Source organism: Cynocephalus volans, chromosome 1 (genome assembly GCF_027409185.1).
Source record: "Cynocephalus volans isolate mCynVol1 chromosome 1, mCynVol1.pri, whole genome shotgun sequence".
Taxonomy (NCBI): Eukaryota; Metazoa; Chordata; class Mammalia; order Dermoptera; family Cynocephalidae; genus Cynocephalus; species Cynocephalus volans.
The window spans coordinates 142,308,110-142,326,139 of NC_084460.1; the positions used below are offsets into that span (position 1 = coordinate 142,308,110).

Consider the following 18,030-nt stretch of genomic DNA (forward strand, 5'->3'; position numbering starts at 1 on the left):
AGAAAATAACAGAGCAGAGAGAGACCCTCATGTGCTCTCTTTTTTAAAGCCCTTAGGACAATGCCCCTGACCATTCACTACAGCATGGTCCTACAATCTAATCACCTGTTTAAGTCCCCACCTTTCAATTACTGTAACAGGACTTCCTACCCTCTTTACACTGTTACAGTGGAGACTAAATCTTGGGGGGTGTTCAACCCAAGGCATTCTGCCCCAGCCCCCTGAAAACTCATGTCCTTTTTGCATTAATTTCATCCCTAAAATCTTAACTTGTTTCAACTCAAAAGTCCAAAGTCTCAAGGTCCCATCTGCAAAATCGAAACAAGTTATCTACTTCCAAGATACAATGGTGGGACAAGCATATGGTACATATTTCCATTCAAAAAGGGAGAAATAGGCCAAAAGAAAGGGGTAACAGGTCCCAAACAAGTCCAAAACTCAGCAGGAAAGGCACAAGCATTCATTCTTACAGCTTGTGAATCATGTACAAGCATTAATTCTTACAGCTTGTGAATCATGTACAAGCATTAATTCTTACAGCTTGTGAATCATGTACATTGGCTCCATGTCTGATGTCCTTTGCATGCTGTTGTGGGGATTGGATCCCCAAGTCCTCAGGCAACTCCATTTCTATGGCTTTCTTGGTCTCAGGCCATGCTTCAGCTCTCAGAGGCTGGTGTTGCACAGTGGTAGCTCCACAATTTTGGGGTCTCCATGGTGGTCCCACTCCCATGGCTCTGTAGGCATGACCTTTGTGGGTGCTTCAAGCCTCTATCCATTTAGTATGCTGTATACAAACCAACCAGGAAAAAAAAATTTCTGCCCAAAATATACAGTACACTTTGAAACACATCTGTCATGTAGACATATCCCAAAGTTTATGAATATTACATTTTGCATGTGGAGAAACAGATTTATTGTTCTATGATGAGATTTACTATAAATGCAATAGGTTACAAGATTCTTTGATTTTAAGTCCATGGCAAGTTAATGTAAAACTCTATTAGTCTCTAACTTGTAGACATTTTTTGAACGATAAGCAGGTTAAGTCTGTTCATCTGTGCCCTTTAAGAGAGAGCACAAGAACTTTTGGGCACATAAACAGACTAAGTGTTAGGGCATTCCCTCTGTCACAAAACAAACTTAGCATCATTAGTACTTGTTTTAATCTAATCTCTAAGCATAGAGAATAGTAATGTAGATTCTATCATATTAATGCATTAGTGTTCTCTACAGAATAAGTTTTATTTTCTGGTTAATAAGTAACTGGTTAACGAATGTTAATTCACTCAGTCATTTTTATATCTTTGTTGTCCTTAGAAACTGACTTACGCAAAGGAAACTGTAAGCAGGTGAGTGTCTCCTTTTTTTCCTAAATTCATGTTTGGCAACATAGATGTGTCATACCTACTCCAAGACTCACCCCAAATTTATGGTACTTTTCTATTTTCTTGTCAGTTCCTGCAATGAACAGGCATGTGGGTAAGTCTCAAATACTTTTCCTCATCTTGAGGCCACCACCCTTCCCAGGCCACCACCACAGCCACTATACTTGTTTACTGTCTAATCTTACCAGGAGGCAGACTTGTTCTCATGGGTAAGAAAAGAAATATATGGTTATATGGAATGACCTACTGTTGCTGAGCTTTGGAGGCTAACAGTGAAATTGTTCTGAAATGGTTCAGCTTAGTGGCTTCTGCGTAGTAGTAGTACAGAAGGTAGTAGTACAGAAGCAGATTACAGAAGGTAAAGGATTTTGAGCCTATAGAGGCTAAAGATTTCTAATTCGAATTTCCAATTCTATTCATTTTCCTAATATCTCGATTATGCCAACATGTGGGTGATTGTATAAGAAAGCACTGCTAGGGCATGTAATCCAGGATCAGAGTCCAGAATTTTGCTTCAAATGTGTGGGAAGGACAAATTGAAAAACTAAGTAGGTGAGTCAAGTGTCCGGAGATCTACTTTAGGCAGCAGAGTCAAGGCAAAAGCATAGTTGGAGTATACCTGTGGGTAATAGTGGGGCTTACCTAGGTTTTAAATCAAATGTGACCGAGTAGGAGGGATGGGGGACTCTGTGGTCTTACTCATTCAGATAGTTGATGATACCACTGAGTCTGTGCTAGGGCTTGGGATTAAGCATCTATTTAGATATGCGGCCATGTGGTGTCTTGGGTGTGGTCTCTTTACCACTGAGAGGCAGAATTTAGAGATTCCTTGTGACTGCCGTTGCAACAGACAGTGGACTAAATAATCTAGTGAGTTCTACCTATTCCAATAATTTTCATAGTTGCATGAACAGTATGGTAAAGGGCTTGGTCGGTCATGAGACAGGGCAGATATTTGAATAGGAACTTGAAATGATGTGGAACTTGAAAGAACTTGGCTATTCCTGGAATCCCCATGCAAGTTATTTCAGTGTTCTCTGAATGCTTGCCCCCTTTTCATATAGATTGTTGCCTGGCTAACTCATTGCTTTTTTGATCTCAGCTTAGCCTCTAGGAAGTATTCCATGATTCATGATCATTTTCCTCCAGAAAATCTGGGCTAAATCTTGTTCACCTTTACATTTCCAGGGCCTCAAATACTGCCTGGCTTATAAGTGCTCAAAAAATAATTATCAAATCAATGAATAAATGGATATCATAAAGCTAGTGAACAGTGGCATTAAGATTTGATCCCAGGTCCTCTGACTCCAAATTTAGAACTTTGTTCAGGGCTTTATACTGTCTCTCGTGTACTTTTAAAATCTGTTTGCAACTTTAGAATGTGTTAGAAAAAAAAAGAATAAGAAAACTCTAAATGCATTCTTCTTGTAGGGCAAATTGTTTCTACTGGAATAAAAAACTATAAAATAGTTGTGAGCTTGGTCTATAGGTCTGGAAGAAGAATCAAACTTTGCTACTGTTGAATAAACTGAATAATACTATACTTTAATAATAATATTGAATATATAGTATTGAATGATATTTATTATTAAAAGTATTATAACCTTTTGTGGCTCTGTCAGCAGTGATATAACCCAAGGTCACCTATCTTATTTGGTTTATCATTTATCTCACATTTCTGGCCTGAACCAAAGTTAGAACCTTTGTTGAGGCCACAAAACCTTTTTGTTTGAAAAAATAGATTGTGAAACTTTGAATAAGTGGTAAAGATTTAATTGCGTGAAAACTTACCTATGGGTACCAAGCAAATGGTTGTCAAACAAAATTTATACTATGCCGGGGAATAAATGCACTGCGATGGAAGAGGATGAGTTTGAAATTTGGAGAAAGGGGTGAAATAACTATCAAACATGCCATGTAACAACAACAATTTAACATTTATTAAGTGCTTACAGTATACCAGGTGCTTTACATATATTAACTTATTTAATCCTCACAACAATCCTCTGAGTTACGTACTTTTACTATCTTTTTATTTTTTATTTTTATTTATTTTAATTTAATTTTTTAATCTTTTTTTATCGAAGGGGAAACAGTATTAGAGTTTAAATAACTCAAGGTAATCCAGCTAAGTAAGGGATGCATCAAAAATTTAGATCCATGCCCATCTAATTTTCAAAAATTTTAACTCCTAGTAATAGTGCTTTTTACTATACAATAGATTTAACTATTACCTCACTTAATTATAACAACGACAAAAAACTGGATTTAACAAAAATGCCTTCACAGGAATGTAAAATGTGAATGAAATTAATAATTTCACAAAACACCTAAAGCCTGACTCTACCTGCAAAATCTGCCATGTAGCCTTTAGCAGGTTTCTGTAGGATTCTGTAAAATAAATAAGAACTGTACCTTACTCATTTTTGTAACACTATTAGATAACCTTCTTGAGGGAAGGAACTATGTTTTAGGATTCCTTGTAACCTCTACATTATCCAGCACTGAACCTGTACATAGTATAATCTCAATAATACAGCATGTACTGATTTGATTGATTTTATTGAACCAATCAGATCAAAATCAACACATACTTGTGTTGGAAGAGTGTGTCTGTGGGGGGGAAGAAAGATAAATCAATTAAATGGATGACTTTTTTCATTGAGTCAGCTTTGTGTGTGGCCAAACTGCCTATACTATAAATTTTGCAAAGGCTAGGTTTCCACATAAATTAATCATGGATACCTCTAAGCATACTTTGTCCCATTTAGTTTTGTGTTACTATACCCCAATGGCAACATAGTATTCCTGACAACCTAACTTCAGACCTTGTTGGATTTCATCATTCAAAGAGGAAGAATATAGATATTTGTTCTTTATCCCCATTGAGAGAAGTATTTCTTCCATAAAACATCAACTAAGAAATCCCTGATGACAGTGCATGTAATTCACAACTAGGAGGGAATTGGAGAAGGGGAAAAATGAATGAATGCCTGTAAATTGGCTAAAGCAGAATGGGTTTTCTCTGGATCCGACCCAAATTGGTCAACTCATTCTGTTTCTGGGGTTCTGCTACCTGCTGACTCAAGCTCTCCCATCCTTGTATGCTGCAGCTAAAGGAAAAAACAAAACAAAACACGCTCATTCTCTCTTTTCCTATCCCAACTCCCAAGAGGAAGTTTTGCAAGGAAAGATAAAGAATGGTTCTGTCCATGTGAAGAGAAACTCATCATAAGACCTGGTCTGTAATGTAGCACATGCCTTCAGAAGCTAGGCTGGCAATGCATATATTTGTGTGAACTTCTACCTACAGATGTTGAGGCAGTAGAATTTCCAGGCTTTTAAAGACGCTGAAAGGAAGAGAGATAAGACATTTTCTTCACCATCTTGTCATATAATTAGGCTGGTAGACTCTATGATAGGCCATTATGAGAAATAGATTTTGGTTAACTTTTATGAATTGAATATTGAAGACATTCTATGTCACCCTAAATCTGGGCCTAATAACTAAAAATACTAACAGATCAGCAGTTATTTAGAATATTGTGAAAAGCTGCTTACTCACAAAAATGGATAATGGGATTTGACCTTTTAAATAGTTTGGACATGTACTCTGGTTTCTCTTCAGATCGCATAAATCTTTGGCCTTTTACTAAATAGTTTGGACTAGCTGTAACTCAATAATTGCCTAATCAGGGGCCTTTCAATTTAATTAAAAAAAAAAAAAAGCTAACACTAATATAGCACTTAGGGGGCCAGACATTTTTCTAGGTACTTTTATTACTTGTATTAATTTACTTAATCCTCTAAAGAATGTAATGAGGTAGGCATTAATATTATCCCTCTTTTAAAGAAGGAAATTAAGGCATAAAGAGTTTAAGGGACTTGTCCACAGTCTATTAAGTGGTAGAACTGGTATTCCACCCCTATGTCATAATGCATGTCTATTCAAATTATTTGAATTTTGTAGGTCATTTATAAATAATTTTTTGTTCTTGTTATTGCATGTATATGTGTGTGAATGAGAAAGGACAAATATGAAAATAAGTGTCCACTTAAATGGTTTCTATAACTTTAAAAATGAAAAATAATGATCTTTCATATAGTTTTTTCTCCAACTTCAAAATCTTGTCTACTGAAGTTAAAAGATACTAACTTCAAGTGAATAAACATTTAGAGAGTAACTATATTGTATTAGACAAACTTCTCCATGATAATGTTTCTTAATCAGTCAGTCAGCATACTGAATATTTACCATGTGGTCTGGCAGAGTCCCTGCACAGAAGCAGTATGTGAGAAGATAGAGCTGTTGACAGGGGAGGAATTGAAGTTTTGGTGTTTTCCTTATCAACAATTTGTTCTAAGTCTTAGTAGTTTCATTTTATATCAAAATAATATCAATTCCTTTGGCTGTGGGGAAGGATCAAATAATCAAGAAGAATAGAATTCCTAGTAGAAGGGAAATGAGTACCTTATACATCTTTCTGTATCCATCTGTAGAACATTCAGTGAGAGTAGTGGGCAGAATGTGCTGTTGCTCCTTGTGCTGTGCTTTTGTCAATTAGTATGGGTGAGTGTGGGGTTATCCTTATAGTGCAAACTGGCAGTACCTTGGGGCCAATGATGGAGCCCTTATGAAATGACATATCCCCAACCCTGCCATCATCCTATACACTCTAAAGACGTGAAGTGCTTTACATTTTAACAAGCTTTTTTTTTTTTTCATGTTTAATCCTCATGCCCTGTGAAATTTACAGAATTAAATTCTCTGATGTTTAGAGAACTTATGGAACTTGTTCAAAATTCCAGTTATTAAGTGACAGAAAAATGGAGCTATCAAATTAGTTAACAGTCTCTGGGACATTCTAGCCATGTCAGAAAAAGGAAAGTTAACTAATTTGATAGTATAAACATTTTATGAGTTAGGGTATATTAGAAAGCATCCCAAAATTCAGTAAAGTTCTATTTAAAAAATAATTTTGAAAAAAATTTAAAATATGAAATATCTCAGACATATAGAGAAGCATCAAGCCTACTCTAATTCTGGCACTTTCATCTTTGTGGGCAAATTGGTGCTCCAGCAGATGATGGTGAATATAGTAAACAGATGGCATTGGGAGTGCATTGAAGTCATGTGTGCACAGCTAGGACAAGTCATTTCACTTTTCGGAAATTGCTAGGCACAGATTTTGCATCTTTGCTAGACATACATGAATTTTTTGTTGGCTTACAGCCTAACCAAGATTTCATACTTTCTCTTTTTGACATTCAAAGAATTTTGGTTTTTTGTTCGTTTATAGTGATAAATAGATCTTGATTTAGTTTTCAGAACTGAGTATTAGAATTTGCTTACTAGTTTTTTTTGTTTGTTTGTTTGTTTTGTGACCGATAAGGGGATCGCAACCCTTGGCTTGGTGTCGCCCGCACCGCGCTCAGCCAGTGAGCGCACCGGCCATCCCTATATAGGATCCGAACCTGCGGCAGGAGCGCCGCACTCTCCCGAGTGAGCCACGGGGTCGGCCCTGCTTACCAGTTAAAAAGTACTGATTCATCAAAGATTCACTAAAACAATGAGTCTCTTTTAATGACAAGTAATCTACTCTTTGGGAAGGTTTACTAGGAATAGCACTGGGCTGGAGTCAAGAGATCTTTTCTTTTTATTTCTAACTGGATCTTTGGTTATGGATAAATTACTTTAAAAATCTAGATTCAGTGTCTTTATCTGTAAACTGAGGAAAAAAAGACAACTCATGTTTATGACATTTCTACCTGAATGTCTAGTAGACATCTTAAACTCAACATATCCACAATTGATCTCCTGTCCTCCCACACCCTCACCCTAGTGAACTCTATCTGCAGCCTTCTCCATCTCTATTGGTGGCAATTTCATCATGTCTGTCATTCAGACCCAAAACTTTGTGATCATCCTTTATTTTTCCCTTTCTCCTGTACGTCACATCCAATCCATCAGGAAATCCTGTTGCCTCAAGATTCAAAATATATCTCGAATGTGATCATTTGTCACCATCTCCACTGCTACCATTCTGGTCTGAACCACCAGCAGTCTCTTTCTTGTGCAATAGCTTTCTAATAGGTCTAACAAATATAAGTGAATTTTCAGAATTTATTTTATTGTTTATAATTTTTATTGAAACATATTGATTGTACATATTTATGGGGTACATAGTTATATTTCAATACACATATACAATGTGTGTTGATCTATTCAGGGTAAGTAGCCTATTCATCATTGCAAAACAATCATTTCTTTGTCATGTACATGTTTGATCTCCTTTCTTCTAGTCGTTTGGTTATATGCAGTAAAACATTTTTGGTTATAGATTTCTGGGTCAGCTACACACCAATAGGGCTTATTCTTCCTATCTTGCTGTACCTTTGTGTATATTAATGAGCCTTTCACTATCCCTCTTCCCCCAACCCCTTTCCTACCTCTAGTAATCATAGTTTTTCTCTTTCCTTTTAATGGTTCAAACTATTATTATTTATTTATTTTTGTTTGCTTGTTTGTTTGTTTGTTTTTCCTCTTTTTAGCTCCCACATACAAGGGAGAACATGCGGTATTTTTCTTTCTGTGTCTGGCTTATTTCACTTAACATAATTTTCTCCAAGCTCACTCATGTTGCTGCAAATGGCAGAATTTTATTCTTTTTTATGGTTGAATAGTATTCCATTGTGTATATGTATCACATTTTCTTTATCTAGTCATCTGTCGATGGACATTTAGGTTGGTTCCATATCTTGGCTACTGTAAATAGAGCTGAGATAAACATGGGAGTGCAAGTATTCCTTTGACACGATGCTTTGGGTATATATCCAGTAGAGGGATTGCTGGGTCATATAGTAGTTCTACCTGTAGTTCTTTGAGAAACCTCCCTAATGTTTTCCATAATGGCTGTGCTAATTTACAATCCCAGAAATAATGTGTAAGGGTTCCTCTTTCTCTTCAAACTTGCCAGCATTTGTTATTCTCTGTCTTTTTGATCATAGCCAGTCTAAGTGGGGTGAGATGGTATCTCAATGTGGATTTGATTTGCATTTCCCTGATGCTTAGTGATGTCGAGCATTTTTTCATATACCTGTTGGCCATTTGCATGTCTCCTTTTGTGAGATGTCTACTGAGCTCCCTTGCCCATTTTTTAATTGAGTTATTTGGTTTTTTACTATTGAGTTGTTTGGATTCCTTGTGTATTCTGGAAATTAGCCTCTTGTTGGATGTATAGTTTGCAAATGTTTTTTCCCATTCTGTAGGTTGTCTCTTCAGTCTGTTGTTTCTTTTGCTGTGCAGAGGCTTTTCAGTTTGATGTAATTGCATTTGTTTATTTTTACTTTTGTTGCCTGTGCTTTTGTAGTCTTATTCATAAAGTCTTTGCCTAGTTGTATGTCCTAGAGCATTTCCCCTGTGTTTTCTTCTAGAAGTTTTATAGTTTCAGGTCTTATGTTTAAATCTTTAATCCATTTTTAGTTGATTTTTGTGTATGGTGAGAGATAGGTGCCTATTTTCATTCTTCTTCACATGGATATCCACTTTTCCCAGCACCATTTATTGAAGAGGCTGTCCTTTTCCTAATATATGTTTTAGAGCCTTTATCAAAGATCAGTTGGCTATACATATGTGGGTTTATTTCTGGGCTTTCTACTCTGTTCCATTGGTCCAAGTGTCTGTTTTTATGACAGTACCATGCTGTTTTGGTTACTATAGCTTTGTAGTATAATTTGGAGTCAGGTAGTATGCCTCCCACTTTAGTCTTTCTGCTCAGTATTGCTTGGTCATTTGAGGTCTTTTGTTGTTCCATATGAATGTTAGAATTGCTTTTTCTATTTCTGTGAAGAATGTCATTGGTAATTTGATAGGTATTGTGTTGAATCTGTAGGTCACTTTGGGTAGTATGGACAATTTCACAGCATTAATTCTACCAATCCATGAACGTGGAATGTCTTTCCATTTTTTTGTGTGTCCCCTTTAATTTTTTTCATTAGCATTTTGTTGTTTTCACTACAGAGATTTTTCACCTCCTTGGTTAGATTTATTCCTGGGAATTTTATTTTTTGGTAGCTATTGTGAATGAGCTTGCTTTCTTGATTTCTTTTTCTGTTAGTTCATTGTTGGTGTATAGAAATGCTACTGAATTTTGTGTATTGATTTTATATCCTGTGACTTCATTGAATTTGTTCATCAGCTTTAAGAGTTTTTTGGTGGAGTCTTTAGGTTTTTCTGTATATAAGATCATGTCATCTGCAAATGGACAGTTTGGCTCCCTCTTTTCCAATTTGTATGCCCTTTATTCTTTTCTCTTGCCTAATTGCTCAGGCTAGAACTTACAGTTCTGTGTTGCATAGGAGTTTGTATACTACCCATGGAAATAGGGCAGACCAGGTTGGAGTAGGGTAAAGACTGCCAATGGTGGTAGTTCCTAAAAGGGGGTGACCTGGGGTTAGGTCACACTGGGAGTGATATCATGGGAGTTGCCTAAGAATTCACTAAACCCATCTTTCTCTAACTTGAGTATTTTAGTCATCTATTAAAACTGTTAATTTGCCTACCACTTTTCTGTATTCTAATTTACTTTTATGATTTTTTGAGGTTACTTTTGTATTCTCTATGTTAGATTCTTATATTCCTTTTTTACTGCCGCCATAACAAATTAACCTAAACTTGGCAGTTTAAAACAACAGAAATTTTTAATCTTATTATTCTGTAGTTCAGAAGTCTGACATGGGTCTTAAGGTGTTGGCAGGGCTGTGTTCCCTTCTGTAAGCTGTAGAGGAGAATCTATTTTCTTACCTTTTCCAGTTTCTAGAGACTACCCACATTCCTTGGCTCATGGCCCCTTCCATCTTCAAAGCCAGCAATGACTGGTCGAGTCTCTCTCATTTCACTTCACTCTGACTTTCTTCTGCCTCCCTCTTCCACATTTAAGGGTCCTTGTGATTTATACTGCATCCCCTGGAAACTCTGCTTATTTTGAGGTCAGCTGATTAATTCTACCCACAACCTTAATTCCCCTTTGCCATGTACCTAACAGATGGACAGATTCTGGGGAGTAATATTTGGGTATCTATGGGATGCTACTATTCTGCCCATCACAGTTCTTCTCTGTAATTTAAATGCAGAATTCTGTGCAAACTCTAACCCATCTGCTGATGTATGACTTGCAGCAAATACTCTGCTATATCCATTTTAAGCTTCCCCCACTATCAGTTGCCAAATCTCTTAAAATTTTTTTTTTTTACCTGTACTTAGGACATCATATCCCATCTTTCCTCTTAGAAACCTGCCTGTCATTGTTTCTCTCTTTCACCTGAGTCTTCAACTTCTCTCTTTACTCCTTCCTATTAGTATTTAAACATGCTCAAATCTCTCTCAGGTTACCAATTTTAAAAAGACACTTCTCCAGCACTTTTCTCCATTATAGGCAGACATCTTGACAGCATCTCCGATTAGCTCTGGTCACTGCTTAACCCCCTGACATCTGGTTTTACTGTTATATACACAATAACCAGTACAAGGCCTGGCCTAGGATATGTGTGCACTAAATGTTAAATGAACAACTGAATTTCTGCCTGATCACCCAAGTTTATTATGAAGTCTCTGGTGATATTCTCAGTATACGAACTGCTCTTTTGAGAATTTTTTTTTTTTTTTTTGCGTGCCTCAATTAACTTACATTTGCTGTTGAGGGTACCTATCATGGATCACGTCAAATATAAATTTTTTCAGCAAATGTTTTATTGTGTTTGGGATGACATGTGTCACTGCTCCATTAATCCTCATTTTCTCTTATATTTGATTAGCATTTCATAGTTTTCATAATGCTTCTGCATGTAATATTTTATTTAGTTTTCATTGATACTTTGTGAAATAGGTAGGGCAAGGAGGTGTTCCTGTTTTGGAGATTAAGTTCTTGAGGCCCAGAGCAACTAAGGTATTTTCTCAAGTCACAGACAAAGTTAGTGATATATCTGGGACTAGCACTCAGGATTACCAACTCTTTGCCTTGAGTTCTTTTGGTGTTACATGCTGATTATAGTAAGAGATTCAAGAGCAAAGCAAGGTATAGAAAATCATCAAAGGTGGTAGTAATTTGAATATGTACCTATGCTTGGCTTGTTTCCACAATGTTTTTAAATTTATGTTCCACACATGTTTTGACACAATTGCACCTGAATTCCATTGACATGATTAGGTAGTAGCAGTGAAGAATGAATAATATGCTGGATGAGCTGAGGAAATGAGACAGTAAGGAGTTGTTTGCTGCTATTAAGCTAAAGGTCTTAGCTGAACAACCTCAAATTTGTGGTTTGGCGTAGAAATGAAGCAGTATTTCTGTCTCAAACTCAATACAACTCTGTGTTCTAGTGCTGTTGTGAATGACATTTTAAGGGTTCTCTGTAGGAGGCATACCTAATGAGAACATGTGAAAGGATTCTTGTTGAATGTTCTTTACTTTCTTTTGAAAGGCAAGTGGGAGGTTGAGGGATTAAGTATTGGAGTGTTAGACAAGTGATTTGAATTACTGAGAGTTTCCTACTTACCATCATTAAAATAATGTTATGCATTCAGAAAGGTTAAATCTAGTTCCGAAGTAAACAAACGTCTCCATTCCAAATGCTTGCTTGCTTAGAGAATTAGTTTAAATTTGATTTTTATGTGGGGGACAATTTGGCCCACCCCAGGTGGGGTGTAATTTCTCTGCCATCTCACCTACACAATTCTTTTATAGTTGCTGGGTTGTGTTTTCATCCCTTCACCTTACTGTACTTTTCATACCTGATTGCTCTCCATAGGTCTCCAACTCTGACTGGGTTCCCCTTTCTATTTCTGAGAACTTAAACACTTTGACTTTTAGGTTGTTTAGTTTACATAGGCTGCTAACATTAAGGACCCAGGGAAACTCTTCTAAAGAGTATGGGTGACATAAGGGCCATGGTGTGAAGCAGTGAATTGAGGTGGGTAAGAGTGAGGTTTCTACCATCAAGTCGGCCTATTTTACATCACAGCTCCTCCACTGGCTAGCTGTGTGACCCCGAACAAATTTTTAATCTCTTCTAGCAATAGTTTTCTCATCTCTCTGAATGGGGTAGTAGTGTCTCTCTCATAAGGTGATTGTCAGGATTAAGTGAGTCAACTAAGATAAAGCACTTAGCACAGTGCTTGATACATGATGCCAGCTCAGTAAATTCAGTTGTAATTATTCTTGCCATTATTATTATTGAAATGGAGCTGGAAACAGTTAAGAATTTTTATGCAACTTTGGGAAAATTGCTTTACCCATTTAGACTTCATTTTTTTTAATCTATAAAATGAAGTACTGAGTAGGGGAACTACCTTGTAGACAATTGATAGACCCTATTCAGGCCTGATTATGTTAATGTATGTTGCTAATGTATCTGAATCACACTTTTTAAAACTCCACCTACTGTAATTCAAGACGTCTTTCGATGTTTTTTCATCACTCAGGCCTTCCTCTGCTCATCAGAATGACTTGTCCATGTGTCATATTCCTTTAGGTTCTTCTAAATGACAGCTCACTTAGTAAGCAATTTCATGCAATGTGTTCCAAATAACCAATACTGATAACTTTGTCATAATGGTTTAATATGTTACTCTTCTTAGATAGTATTTTTAAAAACCAGAAGGATTTTCATGGTGAAATATTTTTTTAACCTGTGTTTCTCAAATTTTCTACCAAAGCCCGGGGGTTTAGGGAACATGCCCGTAGTTGACCCTCCCACTCAGCTTCAATCATAAAATATCTTTGAATTCACATATTTTATCTTAATATTCATTTAAACTTTATATTCTACTCCATAATATAGCCATGTTTGTTTTAATATTAAAATATTTTAAATTACATATCAGTTCTTATTAAATTCCCCACCTGCTTAAGCATTCAGTAAAATTGATGCTTCAAAATATGTGCCATGTTTATCCGGTAGCTTCGAGTACCTCCTATGACCTAATTTAGAACAGCAGGATAATCTACAGGAATGGTTCTGATGATGGAACTTTTATACTTTTGGGATATGTGGAAATCTGGACTTGCAGAAACCCTCTTTCTTTCCTTTAGGAGCAGGGGCTTTCTCAGATTATCTTCTGATCTCTCTTCATCTTTGCTTGCAATTGCAGGGTGGAATGGTAAAAGGATAGCTAGGAGATCTGAAATCTGTTAGCAATGTGGCCTACAGCAAGTCATTTCTCTAAACTTGAATTTCTTTACATTAAATAGGCTTTATGATTTTGATGATCTCTCAAATGAGATGAAATTCATGGTTGTGTGTGCCCCGTAGTAGCCAATACTTTCCTGTCTATAGTACTTCTTGCATTTGTGATCATTTATTTGGTGTCTGTATTTTCTGTAAGACTTATGTAACCTTCAAAGACCTGGGTGTTTTGCATGCAGCAATATGCCAAGTGCTTTCTAAACTGCTTGACACATAGTATTCATCCATTCATTCATTCTAAAAATATTCATTCCAAAATAAAATAGTCAGGTACTGTTTTAGGTATAGGAATATGGCAGGCAAGGTCCCTAATCTCATGGAGTTTAGATTCTAGATGTGGTCCTGTTCAACAGAACTTTCTGTGATGATGGAAATGTTCTTTCCTGTCTTGTCCAATGTGGTAGCCATTAGGTACATGTGACTATTGATATATGACTGGTGCAAATGAGGGACTGAATGTTTAACTTTGTTTAATTTTAATTAATTAAAATCATTATATATGTCTAGTGGATACCTTATTGGACAATATTGTTCCAGAGTAGTCAGAGACAGAGATTAAAAGTAGACAAAATAATTTCACATACTGATAAGAACTAAAAAGAAAGAAAACAGAGTGATGAAATAGAAAATAGGAAAGTACTTTAGGTAGGATGATTCTAGTGAGTAGGCATCAATAAATGTAAAATAAATATATTATGAAGTTATAATTTTTTTTACTTTGCTGCTCAGTACTTTGGTTTGGGAACTCTTATATGGCGATCATTTTCCTTTTTGGAAAACAAACCTCAAATATGAAAATAGATCCTAACATTTCTGTCATTTTATTAACCACAAACATTTTTCTTTCTAGCCCTGAATTGTCTTCTCCAGCTCCTACTGATGGTACTTCAACATTGGGAGGTATGTTTTCGTGCCTTTATTCACTTTTCTTTTAAAATTATTTATGGTTTACCACTATCTTGCAAGCAAGTACACTTTTTCAGCTCACTTTAAAAAAAATATCAGGTTTCTCTCTATGTGGAGTCTCAAGAAAAGTAGTTATTTTTTTCACTTATTTTATGACCTTATGTTGCAGGTACTTAAAAATATTTAATTGTTAAGTATTATACAAATTAGAACTCTGCTTAAAACAAATGTATTACCTAGTGAATTATTTTAAGGCAAACACACTGTTGCCACTATTTATGTCAAAAGGTAGAACTGTTCTAGTTCTTCATTTCTCATTTGTCCTATAGAGTTTCCCAGAATAAGAATTTTTCTGATTGTATTCTTTGGAATAGTTTAACATGTTCCTTTGACCTCTATATTTCTTGTAAATTGGTAGTTGCTTTCTTTATTCTTAATTTAAAAAAACCACAGATTTCTCTGTATTCAAAATTCCAAACATCTATAAAAATAGAACAGCACGATGAAGTCCAGTTTCAACAAATGTCAATTCATTGCCAATCTCCAACTTTCTCCTACTTCCCTCTCTGATAGAGCTACCTCTTTCAGCATCTATCCCTTTTACTAGTTAGCTCATTAAGGATAGGAACTTTGTCTTTGTATCCCTAGTGTACTGTGCACAGCCTGGAGTATGGTAGGTACTCAATAAATGCTTGTTGAATGAATCATAATTGTTTCTTGTTCTTGGAAGACTCTATGCAAATTTGTCTTGAGGTTAGAATGCACTGAATTTCCAGGATGAGAAAGCAAACAACTTATAGGAATGGATTTTGAAGTCAGTTCCTTATTTCCTGATATAAATTCTGGCTTAGTCAGGTACTGAATTCATACATATGTTTTTATTTTTCTACTTAGGTGCTGCTCTCAGTGTTTCATATCCAGGAATGGCCTCCTATGAAGGTGCCTCAGAGAGCAGCTTGGAAAGGCCAGAGGAGAGTGTGAGTGATGCTCTGTTTTGTTACTTAGTTTCTAACATGGAGAACAGGGGTTAAGAGAGAGAGAGTTTATATTCCATTGCTGGACTAGACAGGACTACGTGTGGTGCCCTGTTATGGAAATGCGGATTCTTTTTTATTATTCTTTATTATAAGCATATAATTATACAAATCATGATTTTTCCTTATGCCCTTTACTGAACCTATACCTCCCCAAACCACCTCCACCTCTCCCCATCTTTAGTATCCTTAGGCTTGTTTTCCCCTTCTGAAAGTTCAACATATGGTTTCGGTTTTTAGTTTCTTTCTTTTCTTTTTCTTTCTTCCTTCCTCCCTTCCCTCCCCTTCCCTTCCCCCTCTCCCTCCCCCTCCCCTTCCTCCTCCTCCTCCCACTTTCTCCCCCTCCCCTTTCCCTTCCCCTTTCTTTCTACCCAGTTGTAAGTGAGATCATACAGTATTTCTCTTTCCTCCTCTGGCTTATTTCACTTCATATAATTTTCTCCAGACTCATCTACATTGCTGCAAATGGCAGAATTTCATTCTTTTTTATGGCTGAGTAGTATTCCATTATGTATATATACCACATTTTCCCTATCCAGTCATCTGTGGATGGACACTTAGGTTAGTTCCGTATTTTGGCCACTGTAAATAGAGCTGTGGTGAATATGGGTGTGCAGGTATCCCTTTGACATGATGATTTCCATTCCTTTGGATATATGTCCAGTAGTGGGATTGCTGGATCATATGGTAGTTCTATCTGTAGTTGTTTGAGGAACCTCCATACTGTTTTCCATAGTGGCTGTACTAATTTACAGTCCCATCAACAGTGTAGAACAGTTCCCCTTTCCCCACATCCTCACCAGCATTTGTTGTTCATGGTCTTTATAATAATGGCCAGTCTAACTGGGGTGAGATGATATCTCACTGTGTTTTTGATTTGCATTTCTCTGATGACTAGTGATGTTGAGTACTTTTTCGTATACCAGTAGGCCATTTGTATGTCTTCCTTTGAAAAATATCTACTTATCTCCTTTGCCGATTTTTTAATTGGATTGTTTTTTTACTGAAGTTGTTTGAGTTCTTTATATATTCTAGATATTTATCCCTTTTTGGGATAAATATACAGTTTGCAGGTATTTTCTCCCATTCTGTAGGTTGTCTTTCTGCTCTGTTGATTGTTTCCTTTGCTGTGCAGAATCATTTTAATTTGATGTAGTCCCATTTTTAAATTTTTTCTTTTGTTGTTTGTGCTTTTGGGGTCTTATTCATAAACTTTTTGTCCAGTCCTACTTCCTGGAGTGTTTCCCCTATGTTTTCCTTTAGTAATTTTATGGTTTCAGGTCTTATAATTTAAGTCTTTAATCCATTTTGAGTTGATTTTGGTATATGGTGAGAGGTGCAGGTCCAGTTTCATTCTTCTGCATACAGAAGTCCAATTATCCCAGCACCATTTATTGAAGAGGCAGTCTTTCCCCCAGTGTATGTTCTTGTTGCCTTTGTCAAAGATCAGTTGGCTGTAAGTATGTGAGTTGATTCCTGGGTTTTCTATTCTGTTCCATTGATCTGAGTGTCTGTTCTTATGCCAATACCATGCTGTTTTGGTTACAATAGCTTTGTAATATAATTTGAAGTCAGGTAGTGTTAAGCCTGCAGCTTTATTTTTTTTTTTGCTCAGGACTGCTTTGGCTATTCAGGATCTTTTGTAGTTCCATATGAATGTTAGGATTGCTTTTTCTATTTCTGTGAAGAATGACATTAGTATTTTGATGAAGATTGCATTGAATCTGTAGATTGCTTTGGGTAGAATAGACATTTTCACAATGTTAATTCTTCCCATCCAAGAGCATAGCTCAACATATGCAAGTCAATAAATGTGATATACCACATCAACAAAATCAAGGACAAAAACCGTATGATTATCTCAATAGATGCAGAAAAAGCATTTGACAAAATACAACATCCCTTCATGATAAAGACCCTCAGCAAATTTGGTATAGAAGGAAACTATCTCTACACAATAAAAGCCATTTATGACAAATAAGTTGCCAATATCATCCTAAATGGGGAAAGGTTGAGAGCTTTTCTCTTAAGAACAGGAACAAGACAAGGATGCCCACTCTCACCACTCCTATTTAACATAGTAGTGGAAGTACTAGCCAGAGCAGTCAAGCAAGAGAAAGAAATAAAGGGCATCCAGATTGGAAAGAATGGAGTCAAACTATCCCTGTCTGCATATGACATGATCTTATATATAGAAAAACCTAAAGACTCTAAAAACTCTTAGAGCTGATCAATAATTTCAGTAATGTTGCAGGATAAAAAATTAACACCCCCAAATCAGTAGCATTCTTATACTTCAGTAATTTACCAGCAGAAAAAGAAATCAAGAAAGTGAGTCTAATTTAACCAAGGAGGCAAAAGATCTCTACAATGAGAACTACAAATTACTACCGAAAGAAATTAAAGAGGACACAAAAAGATGGAAAGACATACCGTGTTCTTGAATGGGAAATGTGTGT

The 18,030-nt window shown here is 36.2% G+C and overlaps 1 protein-coding gene across 1 annotated transcript in view; it reads left to right on the forward strand.

The window, feature by feature from the left end:
- IMPG2 (interphotoreceptor matrix proteoglycan 2) overlaps window positions 1–18,030 on the forward strand; it is a 75,437-nt gene that overhangs the window by 15,682 nt on the left and 41,725 nt on the right. Inside the window, exons 4-6 of the mRNA XM_063078061.1 lie at window positions 1,321–1,352; window positions 14,482–14,531; window positions 15,432–15,514. Coding sequence (XP_062934131.1) covers window positions 1,321–1,352; window positions 14,482–14,531; window positions 15,432–15,514 — 165 coding nt within the window. The remainder of the gene's footprint in view (window positions 1–1,320; window positions 1,353–14,481; window positions 14,532–15,431; window positions 15,515–18,030) is intronic.